This window comes from Crinia signifera, chromosome 19 (assembly GCF_055691185.1).
Source record: "Crinia signifera chromosome 19, ASM5569118v1, whole genome shotgun sequence".
Lineage (NCBI taxonomy): Eukaryota > Metazoa > Chordata > Amphibia > Anura > Myobatrachidae > Crinia > Crinia signifera.
In genome coordinates this window covers 10,699,553-10,715,419 of record NC_139226.1, presented here as the reverse complement: position 1 = coordinate 10,715,419, position 15,867 = coordinate 10,699,553, and the positions used below count along the sequence as shown (strand labels likewise).

At 42.5% G+C, this 15,867-nt stretch overlaps 1 protein-coding gene across 1 annotated transcript in view; it reads right to left on the bottom strand.

The window, feature by feature from the left end:
• LOC146042450 (IgGFc-binding protein-like) overlaps positions 1-15,867 on the bottom strand; it is a 38,182-nt gene that overhangs the window by 16,337 nt on the left and 5,978 nt on the right. The window contains exons 3-7 of the mRNA XM_083162441.1: positions 8,614-8,688; positions 7,485-7,825; positions 6,805-7,378; positions 4,217-4,815; positions 125-692 (exon numbers count right to left, since the gene is read on the bottom strand). Coding sequence (XP_083018567.1) covers positions 125-692; positions 4,217-4,815; positions 6,805-7,378; positions 7,485-7,825; positions 8,614-8,688 — 2,157 coding nt within the window. The remainder of the gene's footprint in view (positions 1-124; positions 693-4,216; positions 4,816-6,804; positions 7,379-7,484; positions 7,826-8,613; positions 8,689-15,867) is intronic.

The following is a 15,867-nucleotide window of genomic DNA, read 5'->3' as shown; positions in this document are numbered from 1 at the left end:
GTTAAAAAATACAAAAACTCAACATTCCATAATGCCATGTAATAATATTTCTCTTATGAGCTAATCCAACATTATCATTGAACCTTTATAAAAAAGACCTGGACACATTTCAAGGTAGACTTACGGCAGAACTTGTCGGTTCTCCATGGGTATATGGTGACTCCAGCCTCTTGGCACAAGATTGCATAGCTGGTAATTATTTTGCAAAGAATATCATCTCTGCCTTCGTAGAAGCAAGCGTCATACACACAGCTCTTGAAGTATCCTTGCGGGTCAATCTTGGCATGGCACTCACGGAAAGGTCCTTTCTTGTCTGTAATGATTCCGCATCCTTGCTTATTGTTAATATGGCGTAGTTCCAGTTCTGCTAATTTGGAGCACTCGGCTTTGTCATCTTCATAGCAACCAGGTACAGTTAGCACCTTCCAGCTATTACCAAAGTCAGTTGGCTTGGTGGTTAACTGGTTGTTTTTCATTAGGAAGTCATTGTTCTTGTTACCATCAAAATTACCGCAAAGACCACACACGGCTCCAGCATAGCTGCTAGGAACTGTGACGGCAACATAACTGTCCCAATTGTAAGACACACGTAGACCAAACTTTGTCTGGACGATAGCAGTATCACCCTGCTTGTAGACGGACAGCTTACCATTATCAAATATGAAGGGGAGGTTTGATAATATACCGTTCAACTGTGTGGGAGGAAAAAGATAAAAAGCATACAGGTGCGTTAGTATTGAACTAAAATATTAATTTAAAATGCTGTGGGCCTGATTGTAAATTGGACACATTGCAAATTTTTTCATTAATTGTTTAGTTTTTTGTGACTAAATGTATAATTCAGATGGGGTATGCATTCCCACCAGTGTTGGCTCCAGATGTGGGGCTGTAGCACAGTTCAACATTCAATTTGTGGAGCCACACCAACTGCCATTCCAAACTGACTCACTGGCAGTGGCTGTGGCTCCCCTATTTGAATTTTGGACTGTGCTACACTGAAGGCCTACCTCTGGAGCCGCCACTGGTTCCCACCATTTTTTTTAGACTACAGACTTGCTAATTTTCACAAGTGAAGCCACCGACGCAAGAAAAGAAAAAAGACAGCCACAGGAGGCATTGCAAACTCATTTGAATATCAATAGCTTAGATCTCCCCATGGTCACGTGGCAATACATATTATATATGTACTTGATCACAGCTGATGGCATATACATGACCAAAAAATGGCCAATGAGATGCCAGTGTTTTTGCAGCCACTCTCCATTACCACCCCCAAATTGTCATTTCCTGTCAGTCACTCAGGTATTATTGGGCATTCCTGAGCCGTGACTGGGAGGAAGATGTTTGGTGTATGTCGCCATGTTAATATACAGAATATCGACATTCATCTTGTTAAAATGGAAGACATGACATGATAAAATGTCTAAATAATGGCATTAGAGGCCTAGCAGTCACTTATATGGTGGATGTATCGTCTTTCTTGGTCCTGGTGGTCATGTGACTAGACTTTTCTGTTTATTCGAGTACAGTCCCCCTAATGTTCATTTGATTACCGTCCCCCTAATCCTAATCCTTAGCCATAACTACCCACAAAGTGTGTCACATTAACATCTCCCCACTTCATAATGCACTTTCCTACCTTTAAATTCTCCACTCCAGGAAACGCCTGACAAGGAGACAACATTAGCATCTTTAGGGGACAATTCCAGGGTTTCAGTCATTACGTTGCAGCATTAAGCCACACCCCCTCAATAACGCACTGCAGTTACCTGTAAACTCTCCTTATCCTGCCCGCTTCACAAGGAAGTGGGTGAGATGTACTGTAGCAAATCATCTGCTCTTCCGTGTGTGTGTGAAACTGCCCTAAAAATCAGGAGTTTCCTGGCACTTTTAGGAGATTAGGCAAGTATGCCCTAATGCAGGTTAGATCTAGCCTCCTCATGAATGGTGGGATGCTCCTGAGGAAGCCGGAAGCTACAATTATCCGGGGAAACGCGTTGAGCTATCTACAATTTTATTTCACTGGGACATTATTATTTATTTATTTATTTGCAGTTTCTTATATAGCGCAGCAGATTCTGTTACAGTGTCTTATATAGCGCAGCAGATTCCGTTGCACTTTACAATAGTAGACAGTGATAAAACAAACTGGGCAACAACAGACAGACTTGGAGGTAGGAGGGCCCTGCTGCAAGCTTACAATCTATAGGGATATAGGGGGGAACACAAGGACAGGCATCAGTAATAGCATAGCAGTTACAAGTCCAGAAGGGAAGCTATGTAATACATAAGTGCCTCGGAGGGTTATGCATGTAGAACTTTAATATGATAGGCTTGCCTGAAGAGGTGAGTTTTCAGGGAACGCTTGAAAGTTTGGAGACTGGTGGAGAGTCTTAATGTGCGTGGAAGGGCATTCCATAGGATGGGAACAGCCCGATGAAAGTCCTGTAATAGTGAATGGGAGCTAGTGATCCGTGCAGAAGAGAGACGCAGATCTTGTGTAGAGCGTAGTGGTCGAGATGGGAGATATTTTGTGATAAGTGCAGAGATATATGCTGGTGCAGTATGATTAATAGCTTTATATGCGATTAGAAGTGTTTTATATTGAATACGGTAAGATACAGGCAACCAATGGAGGGACTGGCAGAGCGGATCAGCAAATGATGAGCATCTTGCAAGGAAGATCAGCCTAGCAGCAGCATTTAAAATTGATTGCAGTGGTGAGAGTCTGTTCTTGGGAAGACCAGTTAGGAGACTATTGCAATAATCAATGCGGGATATAATGAGTGAATGGATAAGAGATTTGGTAGTGTCTTGTGTGAGATAGGGTCGTATTTTGGATATGTTTTTTAGATGCATGTTACATGATTTGGAGACAGATTGAATGTGGGGAAAAAAGGACAGTTCAGAGTCGAGGATGACCCCTAAGCAACGAGCTTGTGCGGTAGGGTAGATTATCGAGTTGTCAACAGCGATGGAGATATCAGGATGGTAACTGTTCTTAGTTGGCGGGAATATAAGTAATTCCATTTTGGAAATATTGAGTTTGAGTTGGCGACAAGACATCCAAGATGAGATGGCAGAGAGACAATCAGAGACTCGACCCAAAACCACTGGTGACAACTCTGGGGTTGATAGATAGATTTGAGTATCATCAGCATACAAGTGATACTGAAATCCGAAAGAGCTGATTAGTTTGCCAATTTTTTGATCTTCATCCCACCACTCATCCCCTGAAGTTATGGAGCGCCATCTGGAAAACTGGTAACGCGATATATTATCCATCTGGGATACCTAGCCCAATCCCTGAAGAACACACCAGAGGACAAGTGGCTGCCATCAGGATATTCTGTCTTATATAGAAACATTTAATTGGGGAACATTTCTCCTTTTTACGACAAACAAAGGAACTCCACTTATTTCCACAACATTCTCCAAAACTCATGAGGATCGTATCAATGGTAATATACAAACATCTCTACTCAGCTTTTATCAATGAGTGACTCATTCTATGAAATGTATTGAATATACCACAAATGATGTCACATATGTGACAAGCTAATAGATTTTTTCTTAATTTTTAAATATTGTGTTTTGCATTGTCTTAGTTGTATTATATTGTTGTTTTACATTTGATATTATTAGAGGTAAAAAATATTATTATTTATCTACAGTATGAGAACCGCCTAAACTTATTGTCTACAGCCAGAGCCGGCATACCCATTCTTGTTTTATAGACAATCTAATGGACCCACTTGCTCACCCCCTGGGGCAATCCATTATGATGGCTTAATGGCGTTCTAGGGAGCGAGTATAGCACAAGGTGTATTGGAGTCTTTTTACAGAGCTGGTGGCCGATCCCATTAAATAGACACACATACAGTAGATATTGAGTCTGTTTGGTTTATATGGGTATGTTGTAGGAGTGGAACACCAAAGCTTAGTATTTTACCTAGGAGGCCATACCCTGACAGAGATTCTGCAGCTGGAATGGGACGGTTGGAATTGTCAATGGTGCATCCGATGGGTGTCCCTGCCCTTGTGAATTAAGATGCACACTAATACTATAATTTTGCTGACACAACTATAGATGCTTAAGTGGCTACATTGGTGTGCCTCAGTGTGTGCAATTGTAGTACATGGAAAATATTGAAGTACAGCATTACCAGCTTAGGTATAGGTGTTGGACAGTTAGAATACAGGAAATATAACTCACCAAAATCAAGTTCTTGTACTGCCTGGTGATGACGATATCAAAGCCATAGACCTTGACTTGGACTGTGGAGACGTAAGACACGACTTTACTCCCTCGGTTGTAATTCTGAGTATTGACCTGGAAGTCCACCAGATCTGGTGACTTCTTGCAGAGTCCAACAAACTGGTAGAGGCATGTACCCTGGAAGTCATATCTCACACCATCAAAGGAGATGTAGTGGGGATCTCCAGAAGCCGAGCAAGTGCCATAAGATATGGGGTAACAATCTTGGATACCTTTGACCACTGAACATTTCTCTGAAGGCTTACACTTAGTGGATTTGCATTCAACCTTCCTAGTGGCAGGGTTACAAGTGCACTGCTGCTCACACTTACTATCACCCCAGAACTTCTCATTGGCTGCATACACCATTCCTTGGTAGACACATCCACAGTTGGCCTTGGGTATACATTTTCCTCCATCTAGAACATATCCATCTTTACACTGGCAGCTCTCCACACATGAGTCAGAGCATACGGATGGTATAGCGTCATCATTACAGGTATGTGGACATGCTTCAGCGCATAGCTGGTACTGGCTGTTCTCAGGGCACTGCATTGCTGTAAGACAAATAGATATAATTCACTTAGCAATCTATATCATTCATTTAAATATATTATCTATATATTCCTCATGATTACTCTCAAATGGCTAGAGTCAAGGGATATGGTTGTTTGGTCGACCTATATTCGGTTAACCCTTAGGTTATCAGACCATAGGTCAACACCTATAAAAAAGGTCAACATTGCTCTTAAAAAGATTTTTTTTTTCATACAGTTTCATACCATCCAGTAGGGCATGGAGAGAGAATAAAATAGTTTTCCGAGCATAGCGAGACACTGGGCCCAAAGCATGGCGAGTCCATGTTAACATAAATAAAAATTGCTATGTTGACCTTTGGCCTATGAAACTAAGGGTGTAAACCCAATATATGTCAACCAAAATTGGGTGGACCCAATTACCCATACCTCGAGTCAATTAGTCTCGATACTTAAAAGGAAAAGGGTTTGTAACAGACTTCTCCATTATACTCTATGTATGTCTGCTGCAAACATGTATTCACATACAGATGTCTGGTTGTGTCTGGAACTACAGTATTGATTTGCGACAGAAAGCCAAATTTACTGCTTTAAGTACAGTATGCTGGCTTATGATGGGCTAATAGTATGGCCCCAACCACTGGCACAAGCCTGCAATATATGGTTAGTCCTGTGGTTCCTTTCTCCGGTACTCAAGTACCCCCAACAGTTCACATTTTCCGGGTCACCTGTGGATTTAGAATGTGACAGTTGGTGACAGTACACCGGCTAGGTAACTTTGAATACTTGAACCATAAGGGGTACTTGAGGACCTTGGGAACCACTGAGCTTGACTAGCTGAATCTGAATCTCATAATGTAAAGTTGATGCACATTAATAAAAATCAGTATATCAATGGCAGAGCACAAGTTAAATTTATCTTCACCTTTGAATAAAAGAGTCAAAGTTTCCCCACAATACTTTAATTCAATTTATTTGTATTATCATCAGTGTAGTGCACAGTCTAATCTTTGATGGGGGGGGGGGGGGGATAAGAAATAAGAACATAGCATACCCTTCAACTGTAGGATAAGTGGGAGCTGCCACACCAGATGGTGAAAGGCGGAGTGGACCTAGCACCACTACCCATTATGTTTGGAGCATGCCCAGCGCCCCCTGAACAGCCCCATTTTCCCTCCCTTCACTGTTCTATGCAGTGCGCACTGCACATATTCAGCAATCACTGGCTCTCACCCAACCTTCTGCCCGCTGAATACTGGACAGTGGGACTCTCTCTGATATAATTGGGCAGTATGCTCAGAATTTCATTTCAAGAAAGTACTCTTTATTTTGTTACACTGTAGACCATAACCAAGCTAAGAAACACTGGGGTAGGTTGTACCTGCACTTATCTTTACTGAAGCGAACCAGCAGCACCGACATATAAAAACATTTCAGATGCCAAAGTGTGTGTACCATTCATACATTGCGCCACATATCAGTGTCCTATATTGTAGACAGCAGCGCCAATATAGACCTAGGCATTACAGCCCCGAGCACACCACTTTAAGCATGGGGGAGAAGGTATTCGGACAGATGACCATGTCTAGGTCAACATCAACAAAAATGTAATTCAAGAGGTCAACATGGCAATGGTTGACACAAGAGTAGGTATGCATGAGTGTCACAATTTTTTTAAGGTTTTGACTTTTGCACACTTTACCATCTGCATAGACCAGGCTTTCCCAACCATGGCCCTCAAGTTACACCAACAGTGCAGGTTTTAGTGATATCCAGGCTTCAGCACAGATGGTTAAATCAAAATATCCCCAGTACTTTTTAAGTCACCTGTGCTTAAGCCTGGGTATCCGTAAACCTGCACTGTTGGTGTGCCTTGAGGACTGTGGTTGGGAATGGCTGGCATAGACTGATTGGGAACAGTAAAATGGGTACAAAGAACATTTAGGGGTCCATGTGCTCAGGTGGGCTAGAGAGAGATTATATGTACACCAAGTTTTGTTTTCTACTTACGACATCCAGAGACTTGCCTCCAATCTAAAATCTTGACCTTGCTCCTCTGGCAGGCATCAGCATAGGTTTTCAGACTCTGGCACAGAATCTGCCTGGAACCCGCATTCATGCACAGATCATAGACACAGTTATCCAGGTAAGGCTTTGGATCTATGACAGATTGGCTTTGGCGGAAGGGACCATCAAGCACCTTGGATAGAAGGCCACAAGTTTGTTCACTTAAGAAGGTTAGTTGGGTTTCCCGTGGGCAAGTCTTGCAGTCTCCATTACAGTCGTGCCAGCAGAACCGGTCACCATCATCCACTGCCCAGCTCTTGCCAAACGCAACAAAGTTAGGAGCCTGAGTGCCATCTGGTTTCTTCAGGTCATCTTGTGCATTTCCATTGTAGTTCCCACACAGGCCACAAAGACTGGCAAAGAAGATGCTAGAGATCTGTATTTTTAGGACAGAGTTCCAGTCATAGTAAACCTTCAAGGAGAAGTCAGTTTCTAAGACAACAAAGCCACCAGATTGATAGAGCCAGACTTGACCATTATTCAGACTCAAAGGAAGTCCTTGAAGTTGGTTGTTCAGCTAAAAAGTAAATTGAGGGATATTGAATGTTCTTAGCAAGCATTCTATCTGGTTTTCTCAATCTTATGTACTCACTCAGATCTCACACTCAAGCATGACTACTTACCCTTACAAATCCATACTCATCTCTTATTACAGAGAAAGTGTTCCCATATACTTGTATAGTAATTTTACTGACAAAAGAAACATGGGTATTGCCTCGATTTTCATTCTTGGCTTCTATATTGAAGGTAGGAAGGCTACGGTCACTACCGCAAGTTTTGGCAATGGTGTAACTGCAGGTGCCTTGGAAGTCATAATAGAGTCCATCAAAAGTGCGATAATGAGGATCACCCACAGCATGACAGTAGGCCTCAGAGTCTGGAACACATACTGGTTTCCCATTGGACATCTTGCATGTCTCCTTAGCTCTGCATTTTATGGTGCTGCAAGATGGACCAGAGATATCTGGAAACAAAGAAATTAAGTTTGTAAACAAAACTTGGGATTTCATTTGATTCACCAAGTTATAGCAACTTTATAAGGTATGCAAACCTTATCCTCTGATTTAACAATTAAAAAATATCTTTGTCAACATGGCTCATGCACACTCCTAGGGAACATTATAAAAAGTGGAGAAATTTTGGGTGCACTCAGAAGATAACCCTAGAAGACGTCCAACTGATATGACACAAATTCTTCAAATTTAATTTTTATTTGTTTAATTTAAAAAGAAGTGTACTAATTACACCTTCTTGAATAAGACATAGTAATAGTGTGCAAAAAAAAAAGGATTAGAAAGTGTGATTAAAAAAATGAGATGTGGAAATTTCTGAAGGATAATTTACATGTATTTTTCATGGAGATTATTTCTCCTTTGTATTAAATGGGATAATCTCCTGGCTTGATAGTATTTCTTAATAGTTTTTTTTTACTTTTCTTTTGTCTTCAGGTTATTAGATAATATTACAGCTGCTGGACGTCTTCTAGGGTTATCTTCTGAGTGCACCCAAAATTTCTCCACTTTTTTTCTTTTCTTTTTATTTGTGAACCATTGTAAGGGAGAAGGGTAGCACCACTATCTTGTAACAATACAAGGATATAAAACATAAAAATGACAACGAATATGAAGATATAACCCATATGAAGACGAACAAAAATAGAGCACTCTGTGCGGAATTGAAAACCCCTTTTTTTCTTGAAGAGACACTCCTAGTGAAGTTTGACATGATGAAGACTCATTTTATGATCTTTACCTAAGAAAGATAGCTGATCGTTCACCAAGGAGACCGTAAGAATGTTCTTGTCCACTGGACCCCCTGAGCAGGTTCCTAAAGAAGAAAGTTACATAAATGACAAGGTGCTTACTTTAGACAAAGGCTACTTCAAGAGATGCAAAAGTTCTAATTTTTAGCGTCATGGTATTGCCTTAGTGTAGCTATAACCAAGCTTATTGATATTACATTGATAACCAAATAACTAATTCGGAAACACTGTAGCCAGCATTATTCATGGGACATTTTTCTGACCGGTTTCAGTGATTTGATCAGATTGTGCAAAAAAAGACATTACTATTTTACACAAACTGAAGCATCCTGAGCAGGGGCGGTTTTTACCTATGGGCTGCAGCCCCGCCCCCCCAGGTAAAATCCGCCACTGGAGTGACTGCACTGGCTTCACTGTGACTGGGAGTGACTTCCAATTGGAAGTCCGACCTGCCAGTCACAAAGGCAGTCCCATTGGGAGGTGTTCCCTCCCTCCGGGATGCCTTTGTGCGGGCTGGTCCCGGTGCCTGTAACTTATATTGTACAAGCGCAGGGACCAAGATTGCTTCTATGGGCTGTTGCCCAAGCAGCCGATAGAAGCTAGGCGCATGCGCAGTACAGTTGTTTGCACTGCGCATGCGCCAGTCCCAGCGTCTGTCATCAAAGCACAGGTGCCGGGGACAGGGGGTTCCTGAATCGCGGTACCCCCACTGCGGCCAGAGGCAGCCCCCCTCCCCCAATAAGGTACGAGCCGCCACTGATCCTGATTATATTATTTCCAGTGCCAGCGTCTTGTGGCATAGCACATGCTTCCTTGACTCTGGAAGTTGCCTACTGTAAATTGGGGCAGAGGTACTAAGCCTGGTGAAGGGATAAAGTGGAAGGTGATGATAATGCAGCAGCCAGTCAGCTGTAGACTGCCAAACCCAGCCTGTAACTTGACAGTTAAGGTGCCCATACACTAGTAAGATTTAGGAACAAGAACAAGAAGGTTGGAACAAGAACATGGTTATGGATGAGTGACAGTTTGACAGTTTTCCCGCATTTCCAAGCAAATGGTCAACTGTCATTTGCTCTCATCCATAACCATGTTTTTGTTCCAACCAGACAGATCTGCAGATAAATATGCGTGTGTATGGCCACCTTAAGGAGCCGAATGTCTGCTGCGTTGTCTGCCAAATCTGCCATAGAGGGTATATAAAGTCCCATAACTCTATTATGGGCCTAAAGTGATACTTTTAGAAGGAAGACTAGATCATTTATTGGTAATGAATTAGTAAATACAGAAGACTGGAGAGGTGCTAATGTATTACACAGAGTACAGGGCATAGACAGTCAATAAATACAGAAGACTGGAGAGGTGCTAATGTGTTACACAGAGTACAGGGTATAGACAATCGGTGAATACAGAAGAATGGAGAGGTGCTTATGTATTACACAGAGTACAGGGCACAGACAGTCAGTAAATACAGAAGACTGGAGAGGTGCTAATGTATTACACAGAGTACAGGGTATAGACAATCGGTGAATACAGAAGAATGGAGAGGTGCTAATGTATTACACAGAGTACAGGGTATAGACAATCGGTGAATACAGAAGAATGGAGAGGTGCTAATGTATTACACAGAGTACAGGGCATAGACAGTCAGTGAATACAGAAGGCTGGAGAGGTGCTAATGTATTACACAGAGTAAAGGGTATAGACAATCGGTGAATACAGAAGAATGGAGAGGTGCTAATGTATTACACAGAGTACAGGGCATAGACAGTCAGTGAATACAGAAGAATGGAGAGGTGCTAATGTGTTACACAGAACACAGGGTATATACAATCAGTGAATACAGAATAATGGAGAGGTGCTAATGTATTACACAGAGTACAGGGCATAGACAGTCAGTAAATACAGAAGAATGGAGAGGTGCTAATCTGTTACACAGAGTACAGGGCATAGGCAGTCAGTGAATACAGAAGAATGGAGAGGTGCTAATGTATTACACAGAGTACAGGACTTAGACAATCAGTGAATACAGTAGAATGGAGAGGTGCTAATGTATTACACAGATTTCAGGGCATAGGCAGTCAGTAAATACAGAAGACTGGAGAGGTGCTAATGTATTACACAGAGTACAGGGTATAGACAATCGGTGAATACAGAAGAATGTAGAGGTGCTAATGTATTACACAGAGTACAGGGCATAGGCAGTCAGTAAATACAGAAGAATGGAGAGGTGCTAATGTGTTACACAGAGTACAGGGCATAGACAATCAGTGAATACAGAAGAATGGAGAGGTGCTAATGCATTACACAGAGTACAGGGTATAGACAATCGGTGAATACAGAAGAATGGAGAGGTGCTAATGTATTACACAGAGTACAGGGCATAGGCAGTCAGTAAATACAGAAGAATGGAGAGGTGCTAATGTATTACACAGAGTACAGGGCATAGGCAGTCAGTAAATACAGAAGAATGGAGAGGTGCTAATGTGTTACACAGAGCACAGGGCATAGACAGTCAGTAAATACAGAAGAATGGAGAGGTGCTAATGTGTTATACAGAGTACAGGGCATAGACAATCAGTGAATACAGAAGAATGGAGAGGTGCTAATGTGTTACATAGAGTACAGGGTATAGACAATCAGTGAATACAGAAGAATGGAGAGGTGCTAATGTATTACACAGAGTACAGGGCATAGACAATCAGTGAATACAGAAGAATGGAGAGGTGCTAATGTATTACACAGAGTACAGGGCATAGACAGGCAGTGAATACAGAAGAATGGAGAGGTGCTAATGTGTTACACAGAGTACAGGGTATAGACAATCGGTGAATACAGAAGAATGGAGAGGTGCTAATGTATTACACAGAGTACAGGACATAGACAGTCAGTAAATACAGAAGAATGGAGAGGTGCTAATGTGTTACACAGAGTACAGGGCATAGACAGTCAGTGAATACAGAAGAATGGAGAGGTGCTAATGTGTTACACAGAGTACAGGGTATAGACAATCGGTGAATACAGAAGAATGGAGAGGTGCTAATGTATTACACAGAGTACAGGACATAGACAGTCAGTAAATACAGAAGAATGGAGAGGTGCTAATGTGTTACACAGAGTACAGGGTATAGACAATCGGTGAATACAGAAGAATGGAGAGGTGCTAATGTATTACACAGAGTACAGGGCACAGACAGTCAGTAAATACAGAAGACTGGAGAGGTGCTAATGTATTACACAGAGTACAGGGTTTAGACAATCGGTGAATACAGAAGAATGGAGAGGTGCTAATGTATTACACAGAGTACAGGGCATAGACAGTCAGTGAATACAGAAGAATGGAGAGGTGCTAATGTGTTACACAGAGCACAGGGTATATACAATCAGTGAATACAGTAGAATGGAGAGGTGCTAATGTATTACACAGAGTACAGGACATAGACAATCAGTGAATACAGAAGAATGGAGAGATGCTAATGTATTACACAGAGTACAGGGCATAGACAGTCAGTGAATACAGAAGAATGGAGAGGTGCTAATGTATTACACAGAGTACAGGACATAGACAATCAGTGAATACAGAAGAATGGAGAAGTGCTAATGTATTACACAGAGTACAGGGCATAGACAATCAGTGAATACAGAAGGCTGGAGAGGTGCTAATGTGTTACACAGAGTACAGGGCATAGACAGTCAGTAAATACAGAAGACTGGAGAGGTGCTAATGTGTTACACAGAGTACAGGGTATAGACAATCGGTGAATACAGAAGAATGGAGAGGTGCTAATGTATTACACAGAGCACAGGGTATATACAATCAGTGAATACAGTAGAATGGAGAGGTGCTAATGTATTACACAGAGTACAGGGCATAGACAATCAGTGAATACAGAAGAATGGAGAGGTGCTAATGTATTACACAGAGTACAGGACATAGACAATCAGTGAATACAGAAGAATGGAGAGGTGCTAATGTATTACACAGAGTACAGGGCACAGACAATCAGTGAATACAGTAGAATGGAGAGGTGCTAATGTGTTACACAGAGTACAGGGCATAGACAGTCAGTGAATACAGAAGACTGGAGAGGTGCTAATGTGTTACACAGAGTACAGGGCATAGACAGTCAGTAAATACAGAAGACTGGAGAGGTGCTAATGTGTTACACAGAGTACAGGGTATAGACAATCGGTGAATACAGAAGAATGGAGAGGTGCTAATGTATTACACAGAGTACAGGGCACAGACAGTCAGTAAATACAGAAGACTGGAGAGGTGCTAATGTATTACACAGAGTACAGGGCACAGACAGTCAGTAAATACAGAAGAATGGAGAGGTGCTAATGTATTACACAGAGTACAGGGCATAGGCAGTCAATGAATACAGAAGAATGGAGAGGTGCTAATGTGTTACACAGAGTACAGGACATAGACAATCGGTGAATACAGAAGAATGGAGAGGTGCTAATGTATTACACAGAGTACAGGGCATAGACAGTCAGTGAATACAGAAGAATGGAGAGGTGCTAATGTGTTACACAGAGCACAGGGTATATACAATCAGTGAATACAGAATAATGGAGAGGTGCTAATGTATTACACAGAGTACAGGGCATAGACAGTCAGTAAATACAGAAGAATGGAGAGGTGCTAATCTGTTACACAGAGTACAGGGCATAGGCAGTCAGTGAATACAGAAGAATGGAGAGGTGCTAATGTATTACACAGAGTACAGGACATAGACAATCAGTGAATACAGTAGAATGGAGAGGTGCTAATGTATTACACAGAGTACAGGGCATAGGCAGTCAGTAAATACAGAAGACTGGAGAGGTGCTAATGTATTACACAGAGTACAGGGTATAGACAATCGGTGAATACAGAAGAATGGAGAGGTGCTAATGTATTACACAGAGTACAGGGCATAGGCAGTCAGTAAATACAGAAGAATGGAGAGGTGCTAATGTGTTACACAGAGTACAGGGCATAGGCAGTCAGTGAATACAGAAGAATGGAGAGGTGCTAATGTATTACACAGAGTACAGGGCATAGACAGTCAGTGAATACAGAAGAATGGAGAGGTGCTAATGTGTTATACAGAGTACAGGGCATAGACAATCAGTGAATACAGAAGAATGGAGAGGTGCTAATGCATTACACAGAGTACAGGGTATAGACAATCGGTGAATACAGAAGAATGGAGAGGTGCTAATGTATTACACAGAGTACAGGGCATAGGCAGTCAGTAAATACAGAAGAATGGAGAGGTGCTAATGTGTTACACAGAGCACAGGGCATAGGCAGTCAGTAAATACAGAAGAATGGAGAGGTGCTAATGTGTTACACAGAGTACAGGGCATAGACAGTCAGTAAATACAGAAGACTGGAGAGGTGCTAATGTGTTACACAGAGTACAGGGCATAGACAGTCAGTGAATACAGAAGAATGGAGAGGTGCTAATGTGTTACACAGAGTACAGGGCATAGACAGTCAGTGAATACAGAAGAATGGAGAGGTGCTAATGTGTTATACAGAGTACAGGACATAGACAATCAGTGAATACAGAAGAATGGAGAGGTGCTAATGTATTACACAGAATACAGGGCATAGACAGTCAGTGAATACAGAAGACTGGAGAGGTGCTAATGTATTACACAGAGTACAGGACATAGACAATCAGTGAATACAGAAGAATGGAGAGGTGCTAATGTATTACACAGAGTACAGGGCATAGACAATCAGTGAATACAGAAGAATGGAGAGGTGCTAATGTATTACACAGAGTACAGGGCACAGACAATCAGTGAATACAGTAGAATGGAGAGGTGCTAATGTGTTACACAGAGTACAGGGCATAGACAGTCAGTGAATACAGAAGACTGGAGAGGTGCTAATGTATTACACAGAGTACAGGGCATAGACAATCAGTGAATACAGAAGAATAGAGAGGTGCTAATGTATTACACAGAGTACAGGGCATAGACAGTCAGTAAATACAGAAGAATGGAGAGGTGCATATGTATTACACAGAGTACAGGGCATAGGCAGTCAGTGAATACAGAAGAATGGACAGGGCCGGTGCAAGGCGTCTAGGCGCCCTAGGCAAACCTACAGGATACCCCCCCCCCCCCCCCAACTATGTTATAATTCCCATTATTTGCTGAAATTTCATGATGCAGGATGGGGAGTTTGGGGGAGCTACAAGGATTGGTGATTGTGCCTGCTTTAGTTTATGAATACAGTTTCTCTCATCACAAGTAATAAAAACAGCTTAAAGACGTATCCTTTCAAGCATCATCCCATAGATTCCCTGGAATGTATTTTGCACCATTCAAACACAATTTACAGATGAAACAAACAAAAAAAAAAATAGGCAAATAGAACAAAAACTTAAAAATGTACAAAAGTGACACTTTTAATAAATAGAGTCCAGATGTCCTCTCATGCCACAAGTTAAGATGCAAACAAAATAAATAGCCTTAAAAAAAATAAGTAATAAATAATAAAGAGATTTTACCAAAATAAGCAGAATTGACTGTATATGTTTTACTTTGAATGAATTTACCAGTATGTTTTTTTGGGTTGTGGGAAGAAAGCTATGCGCCCAGAGGGGTCCCATGTAAACATGGGGAAAATAGCCAAATTCCCCAAAAACTGAGCCCTGGTTTTAATGAAAAGACATTGCCGCTGAGTAGCTGGACGGGCGGGTGTGGGGAGGGGGGCGGGCGGCGGCTCCGCCACCCGCCCGGAGACTGACAGAGATTACTGTGTGGAGTGTGTCCCGGTGTGGTGTCCAGCGCACCGGGGGTGGGTGGAGGGGGTTTGGGGTGGACAGCGTTGCGTGTTGCGGCTGACTAGCTGGTGGGGGGCTGGGGCGGCTGCCGCCCGCTCCCCTGCCGAAGATTGCCGCAGCCAGGGATGTCTGTCTGTCAGGCAGCATGTTTAGCACGACGGGCAGGGTCCGGCGGGGGGGGGGGACGGACGGACCGGGAGGGGGGAAATCACTCACCGAACAGCTGCCTGTGGCTCTGTCTGTCTGCTTGTTGAACTTGTTGGCAGATCGCTGCAGGCAGCTTCCTTCCTCCGGCTGGCTCTCCTCTGCGGTAGCTTTCCAGCAGGCTGCTGCTGCTGGACAGCTGCAGCCCACTACCGCCCTCCAGTGGCCGGCGCCCTAGGCAAATGCCTAAACCTGCCTAGTGGTGGCGCCGGCCCTGAGAATGGAGAGGTGCATATGTATTACACAGAG